Source organism: Mirounga leonina, unplaced genomic scaffold (genome assembly GCF_011800145.1).
Source record: "Mirounga leonina isolate KUSES-001 unplaced genomic scaffold, KU_Mleo_1.0 Mir_170, whole genome shotgun sequence".
Lineage (NCBI taxonomy): Eukaryota > Metazoa > Chordata > Mammalia > Carnivora > Phocidae > Mirounga > Mirounga leonina.
In genome coordinates this window covers 11,690,597-11,715,767 of record NW_023270433.1, presented here as the reverse complement: position 1 = coordinate 11,715,767, position 25,171 = coordinate 11,690,597, and the positions used below count along the sequence as shown (strand labels likewise).

The 25,171-nt window shown below is 37.3% G+C and overlaps 1 protein-coding gene and 1 pseudogene across 11 annotated transcripts in view; one reads left to right on the top strand and one right to left on the bottom strand.

Moving 5' to 3' along the window:
- RABGAP1 (RAB GTPase activating protein 1) overlaps window positions 1-25,171 on the top strand; it is a 159,803-nt gene that overhangs the window by 105,024 nt on the left and 29,608 nt on the right. For 10 of the 11 annotated variants that reach the window (XR_004681217.1, XM_035015842.1, XM_035015844.1 and 7 more), the window contains 4 exons: window positions 13,995-14,108; window positions 19,471-19,545; window positions 22,859-22,984; window positions 23,572-23,715. Coding sequence is in view for 10 of the 11 variants with exons in the window: in XM_035015842.1 (XP_034871733.1) it covers window positions 13,995-14,108; window positions 19,471-19,545; window positions 22,859-22,984; window positions 23,572-23,715 (459 nt within the window). In the remaining variant the exon portion in view is untranslated. Of the gene's footprint in view, window positions 1-3,656; window positions 3,676-13,994; window positions 14,109-19,470; window positions 19,546-22,858; window positions 22,985-23,571; window positions 23,716-25,171 lie in introns of those variants that run through there. The other variant, XM_035015852.1, reaches the window with a different exon arrangement.
- Window positions 9,493-10,391, bottom strand: LOC118018068 (annotated as a pseudogene).

Sequence of the window (25,171 nt, the reverse complement as noted above, 5' to 3'; positions counted from 1 at the left end):
AAGATTTTTGAGTAGGTAAATAACATAATATAGAATCCTAAAGTGACAGGGCTAGAAGACCCCTTAGAGGTTGCAGTCTAGACCCTTCCTTCACAGATGGGGAAAGGGAGACCCAAAGGGTGACTTAATTAGTTGCAGAACTGGGACTCAAATCCAGCCAGGTCTTATACCTCCCTTAGACTCAATCATACCACCAAAATAAGTCCAAAGGATTGTTCAACATTTGTCAAGTGCTTAGAAAATGGGTGTTGCTAGCAGGGTTGGGGAAAAAGGAAACTATTCAGATTTTGATGTGTTATTAAATAAAAATAGTCTTTCCATTGGTACTTTCAACCAAACCAATTAAGATTTGAAAAATCTTAGTTAGAAAGTTCCGTTGATCACTGGCAGCCACCTCAGAAAAGCTTGTTAGGGCAAGTGAAAATATATGACATGGGTGGTTCTAGAAAGCTTTTATGGCTAATTACAGTATTTGTACTGCTGGTGAGATTAGAGGGTGAAGTTTTTCCTTAAATAAAATTGAAGATCACTGCTTGTCCAGTATCTTTTAAAAATGCTGTTTCCCAAGAACTTTAAATAGAAAAACATTTAAAAAATTTAATTCCAGGAGGGCTCTTAATACCTATGTAGAAAGGCATTACTACAAAGGTACTAATAGAGTTTGGTTGGTATTATACCTTTGTGCTGATAAGTTTTAAGTTTTTAGGTTAATAGAAAAATATCTAAATAGTTACAGCTTTATACATTAATGATGAAATAAGATAGCTTTTAAATATTTGTTTCTTGATAATTGTTTCTTAAGATTAGTTCTTTAGGGAAATACTAAAATCTCAAACTTGTTTTTATATATTGGGGCTCAAGGAAACATTATTTTTACCTGAAAGCTATATAAAAATATATAACTAAAATAGATGTCGAAACCCAGAACATATAGTCTGTGAATATGTATCTGAATGCAAACCTCTTATAGAATTCTAAATGCAGGGGCGCCTGGGTGGCTCAGTCAGTTAAGCGACTGCCTTTGGCTCAGGTCATGATCCCAGGGTCCTGGGATCAAGTCCCACATTGGGCTCCCTGCTCTGCGGGGAGCCTGCTTCTCCTTCTCCCCCTCCCCCTGCTGGTGTTCCCTCTCTCGCTGTGTCTCTCTCTGTCAAATAAATAAATAAAATCTTAAAAAAAAAAAAAAAAAAAGAATTCTAAATGCAGTTCAGCAGTTCACAAATGGAGATGTTTGTGATTAATATCATTCAAACACAGATTCTCATTTAATTGTGTTAACTGTTGTAAGAGCTAGGAACTCTATAATAGAGTTGTAAAGTCATTTTAATATATCTAGCCATTTTGTAGTTGCTGTATATTTCTGCTAAACTTAGTTCTCTAGCTTAAGAGTTATTTTCAGAAGAAACTAACTTTAAAACTGAGTATTTAAGCATTATGAAATATGAATATTTTCTTAGAAATCATAATTTGATTATTTGATTTTATAAAAATATAGCATGAGGAATGTATCTTGATCATGTGTGTGTGGTGTATTATGAATGGGTGATTTTGAGAAGATTTGGTTCTGGGCATATAATGCTTTATAAAATAAGGAAATAATGTAAGTCAAACAATAGAGTATTAAGCTGTACTAAGAAGGCATTTGATACATGGTCTTACTCAGTAATATAATTGAAATAAGTATTTGGAAATTATCAGAGTTATCAGAAACATGTATTTGAAATATGACTTTGTATATAATAGTTTTGTGACTTCAAATTTAGCTGACTCATAGATTACCTCCCCTACCAGCTTTTTAATCAAAATGACACTTTTTGTGTTCACTTTTGTCAGGTAACAGTTCATGAGTATTTCCTGCTTCTTGGGCCTCTCCATGATGGATTACTATGAAGAAGAAGAAACAATAACAAAGCAGGAAAAGGTTGACAGTGCAGTTAGCATTTATGCCTTATCTATACATGATTTGGGACCGTTTTGCCAAACATTGAATTATTTTCCTGTGGGAAACTTGAGCCCTAAAAGGAAATGAACATAGCTAAAAGACTGCATATCACATGGGACTTAGGTTTATTTTTAGAATGGCACTATAATGCCATATTTGGATTGAAATAATGTGGTAGCAGTACATTATTTTATTAAAAAGGTATCTTTTCTGAAGAAGTCATCTAATTTTCTGTCACATTGTATCCCATAGAGTTAACGTAAGAAGTATGTAACTATTTAGCTGACAAGTGCTAAAGTATGTATTAAAGTTAGAGGCACTTACTTGTCTGGCAGACATTACTGGAGCCTGCTTTCTGAGTCTGCTCTGTATAATATTCTCTGGCAGTTCATTGTCATAGTACATAGTTGTCTTTTTGTTGTGCATGTTTAGAGTAAGTTGTTTTCTTTATTGGATGGGAAAAAGAGAGTAAAGGAAACTAGTAGCATTGGGCATTAGTATAGTTATCTGATTGTCTAGAAATGGAAGAGCACTTTCCTAAATGAGACAAAAATAGAGAAACCCAAATGGGTTTTGCTTCTGAGAAATGATTTTTTTTTTTTTTTAAAGATGATTAGCAAAGGTATTTCATACTGAGCTCTACGGTGTTCTGGTTAGCATTATTCATAGGTAAAAAAACAAAAACACTTATTGCATCATTTATATTATGTGTCAGTTTTTCCTGCTACCTGAATTATCTTCTTTAAAATTTCATTTGGTTGAGATAAATTATGATGTTGGTAATATACAGTGGTTCTCTGAATTATGTCCTAAATTGCAGATCCCCCACAGGGCACTAGGTACTAAACAGGAAAACCTGCCAAATACACATTTTGTCCGTTGGCCTCTCTCCCAAAGTTGGAAATATGCCAACGTCATAAATCTCAAGTCTGATGGGAAAGAACCACCACTGATGTACAAGGTCTTATGATTAAGATACATGTTGGAATCCACCTAGCAATAAGGGAAAATGCCTTTTCTTTGAATAACTTCTAGAAGGGCCACATGTTGAGTTTTCTTCACTTGTTTTTATGTTTAAGAGCATTATATATTTCTCTGTCTACTTGTTGTTAGGGCCTTAATTACTCCTGTTTTAAACCAACTGAACAGTCTTTATCCAAGGAAGCACTTCCATATGAGTCAAAAGAAAAAGCATATTTTCCCAAAGTCTGTGTCATGTTGGTTTTAGTTACAAGAGCTAGAAAACAAAAGCTTTTTTTTCATATGTTAAGAACTAAAAATGCCACTCACTGCTGATAAGGGAGTTTGCTCACTTTTACTGTATGTTTATCTGGGTTAAGAATGTGAGTTAAAAAGCCAAAACAGTTGGGTTCCAGGCCCAGCTCCTCCCCTTTCTACCCAGATGATTTAACTTCTTCCCCCCTTTGTCAGAGGGTTAAGATAGATAGATCTGTCTATATGATCTGTCTATATATAAGGCAGTTAAAACAATGGCAGCAGATCCATCTTAGCTCTTGTTATTGTTGGTTAATTATTTTTAAGTCTGTAAAAGCAAATTTGTCGGTAGGAAATAAGAAGCCCTGAACCTTAAGTATATCATATATCCCCTTGAGAATTCATTTATTTAGCAAATACTTACTGAATGTCTACCATTTGTCAGACACTCTTCTAGGAGCTGTAGATGGCATGTGAACAAAACAAATCTCTGCACTCGTGAAGCGCGTCACATTCTAGTGAGTCTTGAAATTCCTGAACATTTTCTTAGAAAAATACACGCAAAGCATTGCACACAGTGTCAGAGAATTTATGGTAACCTGTGAGTCTGTTTATTGAATCTTCGAACACATCTCAGAAATCTCCAAAATTTCAGAAATCTCTAAGAATATCCCGCATACCTTCTTTTTATTTTGTCAGAATTCCTGTGTGAAGCATTCCTTAAGGAGGGGTACAGTATTTGATTTTTAAAGACAGAGCTGTTGTTCAAGAGACAAAATAATTGTTACTGTTTTCCTTAATCACCTTTTTGGGCTCTATCAAATTAGAAATGCTTAGATTTAACATGATCAACTGAAATAAAATTTACAGATTTTGCAGATTTTTGTAGGACCATCTTGGTCTTGTCCAAACACAGGAACATCTGTTTTCATTAGCATAAAAGTCTTCTTTATTTTTTCACTTAAGCAATTCTGCTGTTTCCAAAACATACAAAATTAAATTACAAATGATGAGAGTTATATGTAATTAAGAGAGAATGATTATACCTCAAGGATGTGTTTAGTCCTCATTTATTCACTTATAAACATTTAGCACCCCTTCAATTTCTGTTTTCTTCTTTTGGGTTTTTATCCTAGGGGATTTTAAAAATTAAGTCTTTAAAATCATTTCTTACAAGCTATAGCTGACTTTTTAAGAGCAAAATATAACCCTTTTTTTTTTTTTTAATTTCTGTGAAACATTGAAAAGATAGAATATGGTGTAATAGATTTGAGTGGGGTTTTGGTGGTTTCTGTTTTATTCTGTTTTCTTAAGTGTTACATGATGGCTTTTAACAAATCATTTACTTTTTTTTTTAAGATTTTATTTATTTGACAGAAAGAGACACAGCGAGAGAGGGAACGCAAGCAGGGAGAGTGGGAGAGGGAGAAGCAGGCTTCCCACTGAGCAGGGAGCCCGATGCGGGGCTCGATCCCAGGATCCTGGGATCATGACCCAAGCCGAAGGCAGACGCTTAACGACTGAGCCACCCAGGCGCCCCTAACAAGTCATTTATTAACATTACAGACTAATCCCAAGATCTGTTTTTTTCTTTAGGCAACAAGCTACTTTGGAAATAATAATCTTCCCTGTGTTGGTTATTTCTCATGGCAGCCTTCCACTGCATTTTCTTTGGGTACTTTCTTTTTCTTCCTGCCATTCTTAGCTTTCTATTTTTCAACTTGAGTTTACAAAGGGTGTGTATTCAAAGGGTTTCCGCCAGTTCCCAGTACCTTGTTAATCCTGAGAAGTTACCCAGTGGGCCAATTCTCACAGTAAGGTATAAAAATAGTCATCCAGAAAAATTACAGAATGTGGTACCACTGTGATTTGAACTAATGGATGACTTTCAAAACTTAGATGGAGAGAAGAAAAAAGCATATAAGTATTATCATTTCCATAGATTTTTCGCTGCAGAAATTTTTTTTAGAAGAACCTTAAAAATTAAGTAACAAAGCCTCACCATTGCTTTATATCATATACACTGAAAGGGCGTAAGAGTTGGGGCCAAGAGAGAAATCATCTATAAATCTGTCACATGAACAGAGCCTACTTTTGATTACTATTGAGCTGAAACCCACAGCATTCATTTCACCAGTTTTATTCCACATATTCTGTTCAGCATTTTATTGAGTGCCTAGTAAGTACTGGTATGTGAAGTTGGGTGGCTTAACCTTGCTAAGCCCAAACTTCCATTTTGTGTAAGGAGATAATGCAGTTTTTTTCTTCTAATAAGCTATATTCAAGAGTGGTTTTAGATTTACAGAAATTGTGAAAATAGTATAGGGTGTTCCCATATACCCTGCATTCTTTCCCCTATTATTAACATCTTACATTAGTAGCCAATATTGATGTATTAATATTAACCAAAATCTATACTTTAGTTTTTTTTAAAGATTTTATTTATTTAAGAGAAAGAGCACAAGCAGGGGGAGTAGGAGAGGGAGAGGGAGAGCAGGCTTCCTGCAGAGAAGGGAGCCCGATGCGGGGCTCAATCCCAGGACCCTGGGATCATGACCTGAGCCGAAGGCAGACGCTTAACCGACTGAGCCACCCAGGTGCCCCTATACTTTATTTAGTTTTGCTTAATTTTTACCTAATGTCCTTTCTCTGTAGTGGATCCCATCCAGGATACTATATTACATTTTGGCCTCATGTCTCCTTAGGCTCCTCTTGACTGTAACAATGCTTTATACTTTAACTTGTTTTTGATGACTTGGATCATATTTGGGAATATTGGTCAGGTATTTTATAGAATGCCCCTCAGCTGGAATTTATGTTTTTCTCATGAGATTATGAGTTTTGGGGATGAACACATAGGTAAAGCACCATTTTCATCATCTCTTATCAAGGGTAGGGACTATCAATGTGACTCACCACTGTTGATTTTGACCTTGATCATCTGGCTGAGGGCATATTTGTCATATTTCTTCACTGTTAAGTCACTGTTTTTTCCCCTTTCCATACTTTGCTCTTCCAAAGGAAGTCCCTCTGTGTTGCCCATACCAGGACTGGGCTTCCTCCAAGAGGGCAGCATGAAAGTTACTGGGAATTCTTCTGCATAGGGTATTTGTCTCATTCCCCCCCCCCCCATTTATTTATTTAGTCATTTAATTATATAAGTATAGACTCCTGGATTTTTATTTTATACTTAGGTTATAATCCCAGTACTACTTCATTTATTTTGTTTAAATTGTTCCAGCTTTGGCCATTGGGAACTCTTTCATTTGGGTCCTCTTTCCCTTTGGCATACTCCTGTTGTTACGGGTTTGTTTTCTTCATAGTCAGGATACAGGGGAAGCACTTCCTTACTCTCTGGCACTTCTAGATAGTCCAGGTTCATCTTGTATATTTCCTGCCCCAGTCTTAGAAACAACTATTTCTGTAAGGAGTCCTGGTTCCTTTTGTTGGTAACTGGTATTAGAAACCAAGATCCTGGCACTAGGTGTGCTCACTGCTACTGGATTTCATTGCTTCTAGGCCCTCTCATCGACTGACAGAGCAAGGAAATATCTGTGCAATAATGCCTTTTGATCAGTCACCATGTGGGTTCAGCAAACAGTGCATTGGAATTAGTATGGGATGGTAAACGTTCTATGTAGTTCTTTGCAACTTTAGATACAATTATTAGTCATACATAGACTAGAAGGAGGGTAAGACAAGTACATAAAAGACTATTCCAAAACAGGGTAATTGCTGTAAGGGTGTTACTAATATGCTGTGTACACTGATTGGTACACTTTTCTGGAAGACAAATTGGCAGTATAATTCACAGTCCAAAAGACAAGGGTTAAGTTGGATCTTGGAGGAATGATGTAATTGTGGGAACTGTCTTTCCCTTAGGAATCATGGCTCTACTTTACAGCCTTGTTTATAGCAGAAGAAGTAGAACAGCCTGAATATTCCAAAGTCAAAAATTTAGCATAGTAAATTATGGTATAGCCATGTTACAGGTAACTGTGCATTAAAAATGGTAGGGTAGATAATTGTCAAGTGATATGAAAAGATGCTCACAACATTTTGCAGTTAGTAAAATTAATTTTCAAAACAGTATGAACTTTTATAAAAATAATTACATAAAAAGTTAAGCATATACCCACCAGACATTAGCTATAGTTATTTCTGAGTTGTGAAATTATCTTTCTTTTTTCTTATTTCCTCCCAGTATTATCGTAAGAAGGAAGCAAAAAAAAAGTTTTATTAAAATAAAACAAAAAGGTTTTGTTACTATATGAAGAAAACAAAAAGCTAGATTTTTTTCTTTTAAAATGCAGTAAGGTGGGTCACCTCAATGGCTCAGTTGGTTGAGCATCCAACTCTTAATTTCAGCTCAGATCGTGATCTCAGGGTCATGAGATGAAGCCCCACATTGGGCTCTGTGCTGGGTGTGGAGCCTGTTTAAGATTCTCTCTTTCCCTTTGCCCCTCCTTATCTTTTTCCCACGCACCACCACCACCCTCCCCCACCCCCATTCACACTCGCGTGATAAATAATAAAAAGCAGTAAAGTGTATCGTTAATTTTGGGTTATGTTTGGACAACAGTGAGTAGTCCCATTTGGCAGGAGTATGGAAGGGGCAATAGAAGAGATTTAGGTGTTAGTATGAGGTGTTAATTCTCAGTATTTGTTTAGTGAATAAATTTTAAAAGTGCTCAGATTTTAGAGTACAATTTTTTTTTTTTAAGATTTTATTTATTTATTTGATAGAGAGAGAGACAGCAAGAGAGGGAACACAAGGGGAGTGTGAGAGGGAGAAGCAGGCTTCCTGCGGAGCAGGGAGCCTGATGTGGGGCTCCATCCCAGGACCCTGGGGTCATGACCTGAGCCGAAGGCAGACGCTTAACGACTGAGCCACCCAGGCGCCCCTAGAGTACAATTTTTAATGAAGTTATTTCCAACAATGTACATGTGTATTCCATTATATGATTATACCATAATTTATCTCTTTTTCTGTTGATGGACGTTTGGGGTTTTTACAAATCAGGTTATTATGAACATTCTTAATTTTTTCCCCCTCTTGATTGTATGTTTTTGGTTCTCCTGTGTAATATTAAGGAGGAGAATTGCTGGGTCTGGATATATATGTTTTTACCTTTACAAGAAACTGCTGTGTAATTCACCACAGTATCATTTTACACCTCCATTAACAACAATTGAGAGTGCCAGTTGTTTCATATCCTTACCAACATTTGGTATTGTCTTTTTATTTTAGACAGTCTAGTATGTTTCAGTGCATATATTTATGATTTCTGAGCTGTACATACAGTACATATGATTTCTGAGCATTGCTAATTGAAATGTAAGGAACAGTATACTTATAGGATTTAATTTAAACTTCTGCTACATTGGGGATACAGAAATTTACAGACTTTTGGGGAACTGACTTCTGTAAAATGTAGCAAACATTTTTAACATTTTTTTTTTGTAGCTTGACATTTATTCTTTCTTTTATTTTATTATGTTAATCACCATATATTACATCATTAGTTTTTGATGTAGTGTTCCATGATTCATTGTTTGCGTATTATAATACCCAGTGCTCCATTCAGTACATGCCCTCTTTTAATACCCATCACCAAGCTAACCCATCCTCCCACACCCCTCCCCTCTAGAACCCTCAGTTTGTTTCTCAGAGTCCATAGTCTCTCATGGTTCATCTCCCCCTCCGATTTTGCCCCATCATTAACATTCATTATTACATGAAAAAGTGCATATGTTCAAAGGGATATACATTTCAAGTTATTGCAGCTTATTTGTGACAGAATTTATGCTTGTAAAACATATATGAAATTAATCAACAGTAGCATGTCAGTATATTTAAAATCATTACAAATCTCTGTTCATATTGCCCATGAAAAATTACTGTGGTATATATTTAGAGCAGGACTTGGCAAACTGTGGCCTAAGGGCCAAATCCAGCATGCTTCTTGTTTTTGTAAATAAAGTTTTATTAGAATACAGAAATGCTTGTTTATTTATATATTGTCTATGGCTACTTTTACTCTGCAAAGGGAGAATTGAGTAATTTTAATGCTAAATGACCCGCAAAGCCAAACCTATTCGCCGTCTGCCTCTTAACAGAAAAAGTTTGCAAGATGTTAATACTGCATAATCATATGGCATTTTAGTTTCTTCTGGAGATTAAAGCCCTTTTTAAAGTGGCAGAAACATAAAACCAGTTGATGAAAATAAAAAAACCCACTTCTGCCATACCTTTGATAATTTTCAGGACACTTACCAACTGACAGTTTTGTCATTCCCTGTTCTTTTAAGGTTTACATCTCTGCACGATTGTCTTAAGTACCTTTGTAACAGCTTATTCTCTGTGAAATCATTTTACTAACTATAGTCTGGTTGAGAGGATGTATTTGGTTGACTTCATCAGTTTGGCCATGAATAGTGTTCTGTAAAATGCATTCCACCAGCAAGTTTCTTGTACCAGCTACACCTATGCTTAACTCCTTGGAAATAAAAGCACTGTGTATTATATAAACCTTAATGTTCATAAGCACTTGGGTTTGGATATTTTACAGCTCTTTGCTGTGTTCTCTTAGGAAGAAATTTTCCATAATGTTGCTGTGATTTGTTTTCAGAATCTTTTCAAAGTTAGTGATGTCACTATTCTGATACAAACTTACTAAATTCATTGTTGTTAGAATTCCTTGATCATTTTTGTACAGCTTAACTTCTGGCAAGTCAAGTGGATTTAATTCCAAGTTTTTCAGCATATTTCCTAAGACTAGATATTTTAAGTAAGTGGTTGACATAGATCTCCCCAATATATTATCATTGTTGAGGCTTTGAATTTCAGCATGTGAATTTTCAAATTCACCTTTTCTTAAGGGCATTTTACCCCTTAATTCTGTGATGACTCCCATGATCAATGGATGAGGGTTGGCAGAGTGATGAGGACTGACCAGTTATAGAATATTTTTAGTTGTGTTATTTTCCTACCCTACGTGCATTTGAATTTCCAAACCATATATCTCTAATAACTGTGTCTTCAAGTTATCTTCATCACCAATCTGATATGACTGATGTAACTGGCATAGTATATTTTGAAGTTTTCCATATCCCTCTCAATTCTTAATATAATTTATGTAACCTTCACACTTGTATTAAGCCACAATCTGTCACTCTTAGAATGTTTCAGAATTTCCATTGCTGCTTCATAGAATTTCTGGAGTAAATTCATCTGGCATTTTCTTAAAAAGAATTCTCTTTAGAGGTGGAGATACAATTCAATAATAGAACTAACAATTTTTTCAGAATAATTTTTTGTAGCTGTTCCAAATGTAGGTCAATGACATGTCTGTTCATCATTTCAGGAAAGCTTTGTCAATGTGAAATTCATCTTACTCATTGTTTTAATGTTTTCAGTCTCCCTTCTCTTTTTCTTTCAAGCTCCAAAATCTTTCAGAAACTGCATTAATGCTGCTTTGAAATTATAATTCTGATTTTCCAAATCGTCATTTGATTAAATAACTCCCTTCAGAGTATTCCAGGTAATAGCCCTTCTTACCAGTGCACAAGAGATCATCCTCTTTTGGCAGACATTTTGGCTGGCTATTTCATTGTGGTTTTAATTAACCTTTTCATTTGCTTATTTGCCATTTATGTATTTTCTTTTATGAAGTGTCTGCTCAAATTTTTATCCATTTTATTAGATTGTCTTTTTCTTTAAGTTCTAGATATATTCTAGATACAGTTTTTTTCACATATCTGTACTACTTGCCTATTTCTTTTTTAAATGTCATGTTGTGTTTTATTTTTTAATTAAGTTTATTTTAATTTCACTATTGTTAACATACAGTGTTACATGTTTCAAGTGTACTATATAGTGATTCTGTACATTGCGCAGTGCTCATCGTGGTAAGTGTATTCTTTAATACCCATCACCTGTCTCACCCATCCCCTCTCCCACCACACCTCTGGTAACCATCAGTTTGTTCTCTGTAGTTAAGAGTCTGTGTCTTGGTTTGTCTCTCTTTGTGTTTTTCCTTTGCTTGTTTGTTTTGTTTCTTAAATTCCACACATGGGTGAAATCATACTTGTCTTTCTCTGACTTACTTCACTTAGCATTTTACTCTAGCTCCATCTATGTTGTTGCAAATGGCAAGGTCTTGTTCTGTATTATGGCTGAGTAATATTCTATTTGTGTGTGTATACCATATATATATTATACACATACATACATACATATATATGGATATATATGTGGCATATCTTCTTGATCCATTCATCTATCAGTAGACACTTAGGCTGCTTCCATAATTTGACTATTGTAAATAATGCTACAATAGACATAGAGGTGCATGTATCCCTTTGAATTAATGTTTTTGTATTTGAGGGGTAAATACCCAGTAGTTTGATTCCTGGATGGTAGGGTAGTTCCATTTTTAACTTTCTGAGGCAACTCCACACTGTTTTCCACAGTGGCTGCACCAGTTTGCATTCCCACCAACAGTGCACAAGGGTTTTCCTTTTTCTCCGCATTCTCACCAACACTTGTTTCTTGTGTTTTTGATTTTAGCCATTCTGACAGGTGTGAGGTGATAGCTCATTGTAGTTTTGTTTGGGCCTTTTTTTTTTTTTAAGTTTATTTATTTAAGTAATCTTTACATTCAACATGGAGCTTGAACTCACAACACCAAGATCAAGAGGTGCACACTCCTCCGACTGAGCCAGCCAGGTGCCACTCTCATTGTAGTTTTGATTTGCATTTCCCTGGTAATGAATGATGTTGAGCATCTTTTCATGTGTCTGTTGGCCATCTGTATGTCATCTTTGGAAAAATGTTCATTTTTCCAATTAATAAGGTTCTTTCCTGCTTTAATTTGGTGCCTCATTCACATGGATCTTGAATTAAACATTAACATTAGAATGATTCTGGTTTGGGTAGGGCTGTTGACCACATAGTGTTGCCATTGCTTAGTCCTGAAGAAGCGTTTGGACTTTATTAGGTATATTTATCAAGCATTGACTGATTTTATGCCCTACATTATGCTAGGCTCTGTGGAAATTACAAAAGTGAATCACAATTTCTATCCCTATGTGAATAGTTTTATAGGAAAGTTAAAATAAAAATAAAAATAGATATTCTAGGAACCTGATGTGTGTATTCTGCATATAACTAGTGAGTGTGTACATATGTGTGTTCAGAGGAGATTGCTTCCTTTCTCTTTTATCGAGTCTTTTCTATATACATGTCAGATACTGGTAGAAGCTCTTTATAGATTTATATTTTATATATACATTTAATGTAACTTTTACTACAACTTTATAAGGTAGGTGATACTAGTCACAGAAGGTATGAAACTTACCTAAAGTTGTTCAGCTTAAGAGACTGAGACAACTTTCAGACCCACATATGTGTGCCTCTAAGCTGTGCCCCAGGTTTTAAGACCTTGAGATAAATATGGATACATCATTTTCATCACTTAGCTGTATATACCTAAAGTAGGACTGGGAACTCTTACTACTTTAAAGGGCTGGAATCATCTTGGGTCTCTCTTTCATTTGTATGAGCGTCCTCTTTTATTTTTCCATTTTAAAATCATCTTTATTCAGTTGTAATTTATATACAGTAAAATACACGAATTTTAAGTGAATGACTCAGTACATTTTAACTACCACCGTAGTTGTGTTGGATAATATTTCCATATTCAAACGTCAAAAAGTTCTCTTCATGTCTCTTAAGAATCAGTTTTCTTCTTTTAACTCCAGCCTCTTCCAAACACTGATTTACTTTCTATAACTTAAAATTTTGTCTTTATAAGAATTTCATACGCATGATATTAATGGAAAATAATCTTTTGTGTCTGGCTTCTCCAGTCACTTAGAAAATGCTTTTGAGGGGCGCCTGGGTGGCTCAGCCATTAAGCATCTGCCTTTGACTCAGGTCATGATCCCAGCGTCCTGGGATCGAACCCTGCATCGGGCTCCCTGCTCGGCGGGGAGTCTGCTTCTCCCTCTCACACTCCCCCTGCTCGTGTTCCTGCTCTCGCTGTGTCTCTCTCTGTCAAATAAATAAATAAAATCTTAAAAAAACAAACAATGCGCTGTTAAAATAGAAGGTCATGTTTCTGTGCTCCAGTTCTTTAGCATGTGAGCAAATGAAATTTAACAAGGAATTTATTAGAAATACCTGGATGCTTGCTTTGTTGTATAAAGGATTGCTGTGATACTATTGACATTTGTTTAGTTTTCTCCATTGGCAAAAGGAAGGGATATTTTTCCCATAGCCTATTTGAGTCCCTTGACATTTGGTGGTCTAGTTTCATATTGAGTAGACTGCTGTGTACATTTTTATGCCATTTGCCCTTAGGATAAACTCCAATTAAGGGACTTCTCTTTTCCTTTTGAGAACCTGGCATATGGGCGTCATGCCAAAAGATCATTTAAAGCAGCGATTTTTATACCCAGTTTTTCTAATGGGAGCATTTTACCTCCTTTTGAGATTAATTTGAATATTTTCCTGTGGGAAATCCATTTTGATTACCACATTTTCCCTCTTGCAATAGAAAGGTCACCAGCTGCACTTCTTGCAACAGAGATGAATACACATGAGGTATATACAGGAAGCAGGTTCCTTTTCTTCCATATTTTTTTCCTTAATATTTGATTTTGCTTTTGCTTGAACAGTTGGTCCCTGAAGATGTAGTAACTCTGGGCATGCACATGTATATGTATGTCCCTGCAGCATTTTAAAGCACGTAAATGAGAAGACCTTGTTGTATAAACTTATACAAATACGTACGTGATTAACTACTAAACCTCTTTCCTAATGTTTCCACAGGAGTCTCCCCAGGACAGTGCTATCACTCGGGATATTAACCGGACATTCCCAGCTCATGACTATTTTAAGGACACAGGAGGAGATGGACAAGATTCCTTATATAAAATATGCAAGGTATTTCACATCACAAAAAAAAATCTTAGTTTTGAAAGGTGATTTTGGTTCTTTGAAATTACACAAAAGGTAACTACAAAGTGTAATTTGTATTTGATGTATAAGAAGGCAAAAAAAGGGGGCACCTGGGTGGCTCAGTCGGTTGAACGTCTGCCTTCGACTCAGGTCATGATCCCAGGATCCTGGGATCGAGCCCCCGAGTCAGGATCCCTGCTCAGCTCAGAGTCTGCTTCTCCCTTTCCATCTGACCCTCCCCCCGTGTTCATGCTCTCTCTCGCTCGCTCGCTCAAATGAAGAAATAAAAAATCTTTGAAAAAAAAGACAAAAAAGGAGAACACAGACTTTCTGAAATTGTGATGTTACCTTTAATTTTATGCTGATAACAGGAAATCAATGAGACATAAAATCATAAGGTTTCTTTTACCCTTTTAATCAGGACTTGCAGATGATAGTCCCTTGGCTCCACATTTATTATTTTTTTATGGGGGAGGGGCAGAGGTAGAGAAAGAATCTTCAGCAGTCTCCACACCCAGCACAGAGCCCGACACAGGGTTCAGAGTTCAGTCTCACAACCCTGAGATCATGACCTGAGCTGAAGTCAAGAGTCAGATGTTTAATCGACTGAGCCACCCAGGTAACCCCTCCCCACCCAGCTCTACATTTAAACTTTTAGAAATTGGTTTTACGTTAAGAGCTCTGAGTCCTATAACACTGCAAACTCCCTTTTGGTATTCCCATTGTAAGTTATGAACTTGGCAGCTAGGACATGTCCAACAGTGGGAAGTGCTGATGCCTAGGTGGACTTTTTAGCACTGCAGCATAATAAATGGTGGGACATACTGATGTCTGTCAAAAGATCTATACCTGAAACGTGTAAAGGAAATGTTCAATTTCAGCAATCCATTTTCCAGTAGATTTTGGTACTTCAGAGCTGTAAGGCTAAAATAGGACTTGGGACCAGAGTTCTCCAACTTCATCTGTCCTCAGATCTGTCTTTAGTCTTTTCCCCCCAAAATTAATCAAGTACCTATGTAGCATCTACTATCTAAGAAGTACAGACTAGGCATGAGACATGCCCTTAAGAAACTTATATATTATTGATTGAAAAGGTAGAATTAACAAGTTTTAGGGCAGGCTAATAATAAAGGACAGGTTCTCCAGGGATAAAGTAGATGCTTCAACTATAAGGGCAGTTAGGTTTAGAAAAATGTTTCTTTAATTTCCACAAAGTTGTCATTTCTGTTTTGATCCTCTTCTCTGATCATCCTTTTTTAGGCCCTTCTCAGTTGTGCTTTCCACTTAAGCAGCCATCCAGCTGTGCCTCACTGCAAAATTTCCCATAAAGAAACCCTGTGCTCACTGCCTCTGAGCCCTTACTCCTGGTCCCACTGCACTCTAGTGTCTGTCTCACAATGGTCTTCTTGCAACGCTCTCTGCTCTTGACCTCTTGACCTCTCTCACCCTCCCGGTTTTGCTCTCACCTTCTCTCTCAACATTGCTGACTCCCTCTTTGTCTCTCTCTCTACCTGCTCCTAAAACCGAGGCATTCCCCTGGGTGCTCAGTCAGTGGTTCCTTTTGCTCTATACTATCTCCCTGGTGACTCCTTCCACCCCCACAGCTTCAGCTACAACCTCTGCACAGATGTTCCCAAATCTCTGTTTAGCTCAAGGCCTAAATTTCTAGCTGTCAGTTGGTCTTCATGTAAAAGTCTGTTAAGTACATCAAACAAAAAGGTCTAAAGATAGAGTTCATTTAAAAACATGTTTTATTAGAATTTTCAAAGATAACAAAAGTTTAATAGAATAATGAATTCATATATATGCCCCACCAGATTTAATATTTATGAACATATTGCCACAGTTGCTTTCTCTATTCCTTTTAAAAATTTTCCTGAAGTGGGGCTACTGGTGGCTCAGTCGGTTAAGTGTCTTACTTTTGGTTTTGGCTCAGGTCATGATCTCATGGGTCATGAGATCCAGACCCGTGGCGGGCTCCACGTTCAGCAGGGAGTCTGCTTGAAGATTCTCTCTCTCTGCCCCTCCGCCACTCACATTCCCAGGCTCACTCGCTTGTTCTCTCTCAAAAAAAAAAAAGTACTTCAAAGCAAATCTCAGATATCATGAATCTAAATTCTTCACTATACATCTCTAAAAAATTAGATCATTATTCATCTGTAGTATCCATCATTATCCATCAGTGCCATCCAGTAAACTCCATATTCAGATTTCCCTATATGTCTTTATACATTTGGTTAGAATTAGGATCCAGCAGTATCCATAATATGTTTAGTTGTTATGGCTCTTTTAATTAGAAACAGTCTTCCTTTTTCCCTCCATGCCATTGTCTTGCTGAAGATACAGTCATTTCTCTTTTAGTTTTCAGTTCCTTCCTTTAGCCACATGGAGTTTGATAGGATTGATGTCTCTTATAGCCATACCTCCCTTTCTAATCACTGCCTGCTACAGGCCTCTATCATATGTGCTAGCACTTTCACAAAAGCTGCCTTGCATTAGTCTCCCTCCCTTTGGGTTCTAGCCTATTTATTATTTTCTCCATGATGACCCCAGAATTGGATCTTTTGCAGGGCCTCCACAAAAGCCTTTGGTGCTTCCTCATAACCCACAGAATGAAATCAAAATTTCTTAGTTCATTTCCCGGTCCCAGATTCCTTAGCTTTAGCATTAGCATTAAAGGCATTTTGCAATGTATCCTGGTTTAATTCCTAAATATTTTATGCTTCAACTACATTGAACTTCTCACTGTACTCTGGTTGATTTACACATCAGACTTCCCAACTAAACTGTGAAGTTCTCAAGGGCAGAAATCACTTCTGTGTGTTAGTATCTGTACCACTTGGCACAGTGCTTGGCCTATATATAGTTGGTGCTCATTAAATGTTAATGAATTAATGAAATGCCTTTTATTCCCCATATTTCATTACAGCTCCCATGAATTTTATATCCTAAACATGTCTCAAATGTGTCATGTACTTTCACATCTGTATGTATTCCTTCAGACTTTTCCATGAGCCTAAAAAATAAGCTCCCCTCAATTTTCTTCCTGTAGAAATTCAATACATTTCATTGTGGTACATAATTAAGTCCTGTGCTGAGCAATTTACGAGAGAGCTGAGAATAATACATCAAGTCTGTCATATAAATACTGTGATTATTTGCATCTTACAGATAAGAAATATAAGTAATGGGCCTAAGATCCAGACGGAGACATTAGCAGTTGTGGGATTTCAGTCCAGCTCTGACTAACTCTGAAGCCTCTGTTCTTTCTTGACCAATCAACTATTAATTGATAACTTCACAGACATTGTCAAACTGCTTTCCACAGAGCTCTACTGGCATATATTACTACTGTTTTTAACACAGTTTTTTTTTTAAGATTTTATTTATTTGAGAGGGAGAGAGAGCACAAGCAGGGAAGCATCAGAGGGAGAGGGAGAAGCAGGCTCCCCGCTGAGCAGGGAGCCCAATGCGGGGCTCGATCCCAGACCCTGGGATCATGACCTGAGCCGAAGGCAGATGCTTAACTGACTGAGCCACCCAGGCACCCCTGTTTATAACACAGTCTTAAGAAAATTATTAACGCTTCTTAGTGTTTACTAATTTGACAGGTGCAAAGTGATGCCTTATTGTATTATATAAACAGATTGTTTCAAAAGCCCTCTGCATATCTTGTCTTTGGAAAAGTATATGTGTTTTCTTTGTGTAGCCTTCTCATTAGATAAGCTTCGATGAAATGGGGGATTTAATGAGATTGTTAAATTCTACCCTCATTTATGAAAGCATGATTATTTTATATATATGTGTGTGTGTGTATATATATATTAAAAGCTATAGTGTTTCACCAAATGCTAATGATAAAATCCATGTATATGTTAATTTAATTGTCATCTAAAAAGCATTGGCATCACATTTTGCTAAATGATCTTTATTCTGAACGTACTCATTCTAAATTGCTTTCTTGGGATGCAGAGGAAGCATGGCACAAAAAGTAAGTGGAGAATAAAGGGAATTTCATCAAAAATAAACTTGTTAAACAGGGAATAACATCTTGAATCTGTAGGAATTTCCCTTTCCACCACAGCTTACATGAGAACTGGAAATACTAATCATAAAAACAAGACTCTGGAAAACAACTAAAGAACCAAAAAGAGTAAACCACAAGGAATGTTAGATGTCAGTATTCTGTTAAAGATAATGTTCAGAAGAGATGGGCAATAATCTTCTGCTGCCAAGAAAAATACAAAATAAGAATTCCAAAGGAACCCACAAATGGTTTCAGAGTAATCCCTCTTATCAGAAAAGTTATTACTGGCATTGTGGAAAAAATTGTATTTTGGTGTCTTTGCCAAAAGATTTTTTCCCAGAAAGAAAAATGAATAACGTTAACAGTGTTTAGTGAGAGCCTGCTGTGTGACTGGCTAGGTTGAAGGTGTGAGTTGCTGGCTAGGTTGGATAGGGCATCACCCCAGCCCCTAAGAAGATCACAGTCCAGTAGAGAAGATGGACATTTAAAATGCAGTGTGGGGGGGCGCCTGGGTGGCTCAGTCGGTTAAGCGACTGCCTTCGGCTCAGGTCATGGTCCTGGGGTCCCAGGATCGAGTCCCACATCGGGCTCCCTGCTCGGCAGGGAGTCTACTTCTCCCTCTGACCCTCCTCCCTCTCGTGCTCTCTGTCTCTCATTCTCTCTCACAAATAAATAAATAAAATTTAAAAAAATAAAATAAAATAAAATAAAATGCAGTGTGGTGAGTGCTGTAATAACTGTACTTGTGTGGCAAGTACCGTCAGAGTACAGAGAAGAGGGGGAACCCTGGGGTAATGGAGTGTTTGGAACCTGAAGGAAGAGCACATTTTTCAGACGGAAGAGGGCAAAGCAAGGGCCAAGACAGAGTCATGGCAACCTTTTTTTTTAGTGCTGAAGTGGTTTTTGCTTAACTTTTTCTACTCCTGGGAAGTGGTGTGGCGACAGTGTGTTTATTGTAGAGAAAAAATTGAAGAGGGGCGCCTGGGTGGCTCAGTCAGTTAAGCATCTGCCTTTAGCTCAGGTCATGATCCCAGGGTCCTGGGTTGGAGCCCCGCATCAGGCTCCCTGCTTAGTGGGGAGTCTGCTTCTCCCTCTCCCTCCCCTACTCGTGCTCTCTCTTTCTCTCAAATTAAAAAAAAAATCTTTTTTAAAAATTAAAAAAAAAAAATCAGAAATATTTGCATCATTCACTGACCATCAAAATGCCATAGTGGAGTGTGGGTGTCTTCCAGGTTCCTGTGTTCAAGGTCCTATAGGCAAGTATGGCCCATGAGTGACTATATTTATTTATTTATACCTCCTGTGTTTTTCTTTTTCCAGGCATATTCTGTGTATGATGAAGAGATTGGCTATTGCCAGGGCCAGTCATTTCTCGCTGCTGTTCTGCTTCTCCATGTGAGTATTATTAGGTCGTCCGTTTTGACTTACACATGACCTGCCTCAGCTTATACTACTAGCCTTAGACTTGAGCATGGTTTTATATGGCCTTTGGCCAGACTCTAGTGCATGAGTTTTACTCCTATAGCTGGAAACCTTTTCCTTAATTTAACATCCTCATGGAAGAGAAACACGGTAAGAATAAATGACAGTGTTGAGCACTAGTACAAGAGTGGAGTTCATTTTTATTGCTAGAATGATTGTCTTGGCTGATTGAACCCTTAGGGACATTTTATATTCTATAAAGTAGCCACTGTCATTAGTATTTGTTTGGGGATCTGTGTATTAGTGGTGGGAAGGAAGCAGAGAAGCTGGCTTTCTTTTAGTGCCATTTTATTCATTTATTTATTCAGCAAAGACCTTTACCCTCTGACTTACTGGTATTCTTTCAAATCCACAGCAGAACTGAAAAATCATTAAGGTGGAATACCCATAAACTCTTCTTCTATTTTACCAATTAATATTTTACCACACTTTCTCTGTCTGCTTCTCTTTTCCTCTTTTGTTACACAAATTTTATTTTTTACTAAAAAACATTTTTTGAAATTATTTTTGGAAAATCAGTAGCAAACATCAGGGTACTTCACTTCTATATACTTGAGCATGTATCTCCTAAGGACATAACCATAATACTGTGGTCACATCCAAGAAATTCCACACTGATTCAGTAATGTCTTACACAGAGTCCGCATTTGATTTTCCCCAATTGTTTACGCAGTAAAGTCCTTTATAGCTTTATTTCCCCCTAACCAAGATCAGTGAAGATTCAAGCAGTGCATTTAGTGTCATTTTTCTTTACTTTTTTAATCTAAACTACTCCCCTCCCCTGCTTTCTTGTGCTTTATGCCATTGACAGTCTTGGAAAATTCAGGCAAATTGTCTTGTAAAATATTCCACATTCTTGATTTGTCTTACCATTTCCTCGTGATTAAAATTAAAATGCTGGGTGAAAAACACCACACAGGTGATGTTAGAGAGTTTGTGGGCACCTCCATCTTTAGCACAGTAGATGCTAGAGATGAGGAGTGAATAAAGTAGACAGGGTCCCAATCTTTGTGGATACAGAGCTAGTGAAGCTGACTAGCTATAATCAGAAAGTCACAGAAGTATGTCTTTATTACCTCAATGGCGACATGAAGGTATAGCAAAAAGTTTGATGCAAGATTGTAACAAAGGAGCCTTATTTATATCACAGGCTTCTCTAGGGAGGTAACCTTTAATTAAGGTGAATGCTGAAAAATAAGAGGTATCCATTTTCTTTTGTACTTATCTGTATCATTTAACTTTTTTAAGCTAACATTATTATGAAAATAAGAAAACTATTTTAAAAGAAAAAGTGGAGAGTAGAGCACTCCCACCAAAGAGAATAGTACAACCTATAGAAGCACTGAAATGGGGAAGACTTGGCCTATGAAAGGAACCGGAAGCTGGACAATGTGACTGGAGCATTACCTGTGATGAGGGTTGGGGAGGGAGCTGGAGAGGCCAACTCAAGGAGTTTGGATTTTGTTTCCCTAAACAAGGGGAAGCTTTGGAAGAGTTTTAAGCCGTTTTGTATAGCTTGTAATACAAGTAAAACCAAAACCACTTTGTATCTTCTTTCTGTGAGAACCTAGCTTATTGATATTAGTAACCATGTAAAAGTATGATAAAGCTATGACATTAATAAAAGGGTCAAGTTTTTTCCCCAGCTTTATTGAGATATAATTGACAAATAAAAATGTGTGTGTGTGTATGGTGTATAATTTGATGAGTTGATAGGCTATACATTGCGAATTGATCCACAGTCAAGCTAATTAACATCCATCAAAGGGTAAAGTTTTAAAATTTTGTTGTTTTAGTAAGACTTTATATCTCAGAGTCTCTCAGGCTTGTGTGGTTTGTCTTTGTTCTCAACTTCAGTCCAAGAACATTTGTCCCCATTTAAGTATCACAACCCCTTTAAAATGGGTATCCTGGGGCGCCTGGGTGGCTCAGTCAGTTAAGCGGTTGCCTTCAGCTCAGGTCATGATCCCAGGGTCCTGGGATCGAATCCCACATCTGGCTCCCTGCTTGGCAGGAGCCTGCTTCTCCTTCTGCCCCTGCCTGCCGGTCCCCCTGCTTGTGCACTCTCTCACGCACTGTCAAATAAATAAATAAAATCTTTGGAAAAAAATAAAATAAAATGGGTTTCCCAGATAAATCCGCAGTGTCTTGGTTTGAACTCTGCGCTGCTTGCCATTGTGTTGAGATAAATGCTTGTTTCAGAGGAAAAGCAATTGTGCTACCTGACATCAGAAATGCTACTCTGGGGCAGTACCAAGTATCCCTCAGCATGTGGAAGAAATTATGAAATTGCCCTCCATGATAGAGACCTCTGAGATCTGGTCCTTTGCTCCAAATGCTCTTACTTGTCCATTAATAATTTGCTGTGCTTTTCTCCTTTATTACTTAATGTCATTTGTTCTTTAGCTCTGCTTTATTCCAGTGATGTCTATGTTCAGCCCACCTCATCCCCTTGTTCCACAGAAGCCCGCCCGCCTTCTTGACATTTTGAAGGCTTGCTACAGTCATACCAAGCCTTAAATAACATTTCCAGTACTTTTTTCTATTTTGAAAACTAGACATTTTGCCAGGTTATCAGGGAAATATTTTTTCCACAAAGCTATGAAAGATGAAGGTATTATTATAAATGGGTAACATCTGTAAATAGAAGTGAAGTGAGGGGTTGTGTAGTATTTTAAGTATTACCATAAACATTACAAAGTACTTTGAACATTACTGTTAAACCTTAGAATATTTAAGGTTCTGCTGTAACTGGCCGTGTTTGTAACAACGAGGAAGAAGAAAATAGCTAAGGAGGTGAAATGGTTTGAGGAAGATGAAGCCTGTACTTGTGAAGCAGCCTCTTGCTACTCAGTTCAGATATGGTCCTACAAGCCTGTTCTTGGCTCCCTCAGGCAGACTCAGGCTTTCTTGTTCTTGTATCTCCACTGATCTTTCTACCTAATTCAAGGAAGTTGTGAATATGAGTTCTACCTAATTCATACTTATTATGTACTGATTGATTGTATGGGAAGCTTCTTGAGGATAGCAACACTATCTGACAAAGAATAGGCGTCGTTAATATCCCTTGGTTGAGTGAACGACTGTCATAAAACACAACTATCTGAGTTACTACGTATCACTGAAATTTCCTAGTTTTTAGATAGGAGTGGAAGGACGAATTAACATACTGAGAAAACTTCTGTATATGTTTTGTGATCCCCACCCCTTTCCCTATCTGTTACAGATGCCTGAAGAACAGGCATTCAGTGTTCTGGTCAAGATCATGTTTGACTATGGTCTCAGGGAACTTTTCAAGCAAAACTTTGAAGATTTACATTGCAAATTTTACCAGTTGGAGCGCCTCATGCAGGTAAAAAGAGAAACCAGCTTGCATTTGCCACTAAGAGTGCAGGACTTGGGAGAACCAGGTTGATGAACTGGTGCTAAGGACCAGTGGTGATTGCCTTAGCCATCCAGGGTTAAGGACTAATTTGATGTTTTTCATTTCTCACTATGTGATGACGATGCCAAGATTAATAAGGTGTGAACCTGATGGGTGTGAGCTAGGTTTTCACCCAAAAGATCAGATGACTTTGTAGGGGCCTTTAACACAGCAAACTAAGTCAAGAAATATCTGCCAAGGCTCTGAAGCTAACTGGTTAGGAATATCATAATAAAAGTGAAACAAACTTTTCCAAACATTTCATAAACTTGGAAAGAAAAACTATCATTCCAAATATTTGTCACCATCTTGGGGATTCCTCCTCTGAGCTAGTTTGTGGGCTGGAAAGGGGAGCCAAGTGTCAGATAATAAGTGTTCTTCTGAGCACATTGGAGGTTTGTAGAAAAGCACAAATATGTGACTTTTTTGGCCTATTCCTGGCAGATTTATGAGCCTCCCAAGTGGGAGTTGAACATCTGCATATGTGCCCAAAACTAATTAGTTTGCCATTTCAGGAATACATCCCTGACCTGTACAACCACTTCCTGGATATAAGCCTTGAGGCGCACATGTATGCCTCCCAGTGGTTTCTTACACTTTTCACTGCAAAATTCCCTCTCTACATGGTCTTCCATATCATTGACCTGCTTTTATGTGAGGTATGTATCAGAGGCCACAGCACTTTGGCTTTTGTTCTCAGTATCTTCCTGTGTCAGCTCCATTAAATAGAATTTCTTCTTAGTTAATTTTATTTTTGTGCTCAAAAATCCAGATTTAAGTAACTCTCCCTTGGGCTAAAGCTAACAATCAAGTTTTGTTAAAGGTGTTCTCTGCTGAAAAAACAAACAACCTACTGTTACACATTTGTATTACTGTTAGGTCTGGCTGCATTTATTGAAGAAACCCAAAATAACAATGACTAAATAAAGTAGAGGTACATTTCTCTCTCATGTGAAAGAAGCCAGAACGTTGGCAGTTACCTGCCTTTCCTAGAGAGCCAGGGGACAGGGGAGGATGTGTCCCCTCTTTAAAAAAGACTTCCTGGAGGTTCTACCCAAATTTTCACTTATCTCTTATTGGCCTGACCACATCTAGCCACAAAGGAGAGTTTTTTAAAAGCTGGGTAGGAATTTGCTAACAATTAGAGGGTCTGTTACTAAAACAAAAATAAGATATCAGAATACATAACAGTCTTTGCCACAGCATAGTTTTGGGGTGTATGTGTTTAAGAAAAAAATAATTTCAAAAATAATACATATTTATTACAGAAACTGGAAAACACAAGCAAAAGGATTTTAAAATACTTTAATCCCACTCTCTAGAGAGTAACTCTTAACATTTTGGTATATATTCTTTCAGCCTTATTTTGTGTTTACTTATGTACATGTGTTACTTCTATACAGAATAACTTTTTTCATATGGAGTATTATGTAATAATGTAATTATGGCTCTGTAAGTATATATTTTATGCCTATGCTCTTCAATAACCTCTTTTCATTTCATACACTTGAACACTTATAGACACACATCTATACCATCCTTCTTCACGTTTAATTATGCCGTTTTCAAGGCATACAAAAATCCATTAAAGCATTTGTACCTTCTACCCAGCTTAAAACACTGTCAGAAACACTGATACCAAATACACTATTATTCTTACCTGCTGCCAAGTATCTCATTCTTTGGGGATTCCATAGTTTATGTAATCAACTGCTAGTCTCAGACCTTTAAGTTTTATAATTTCTCAGCATTATAAACAACCATTTGTTTTAAGTGGTTACCACCGGCCTGGTCATGTTAAGTAATTTAAACGAACTTTTCAACTAATTAGCTCAGAAAACCCTCGAGGGAGAGTATTAGTTATAGAAACCAACGTCCAGGAACTTAAAGAATTTAGCAGGTCTTCGTGCCTCCCCTTATCTTTCCTTTGCCCCTAGCACTCTCAGAATGGTTAGCTGATTTGATGAAAGGCAGATTTGAGGGAGCCCTGAGCAGGTTCTGTTGTGGGATGGAGGGTTCACAGACAGAGTGACTGCTGCTGTATTTGGAGTGGGGTAGCACAAGATAAAGGAAAAGGCCACCTGCGGTTATTTCCTGAAAGATCACAATTTTATG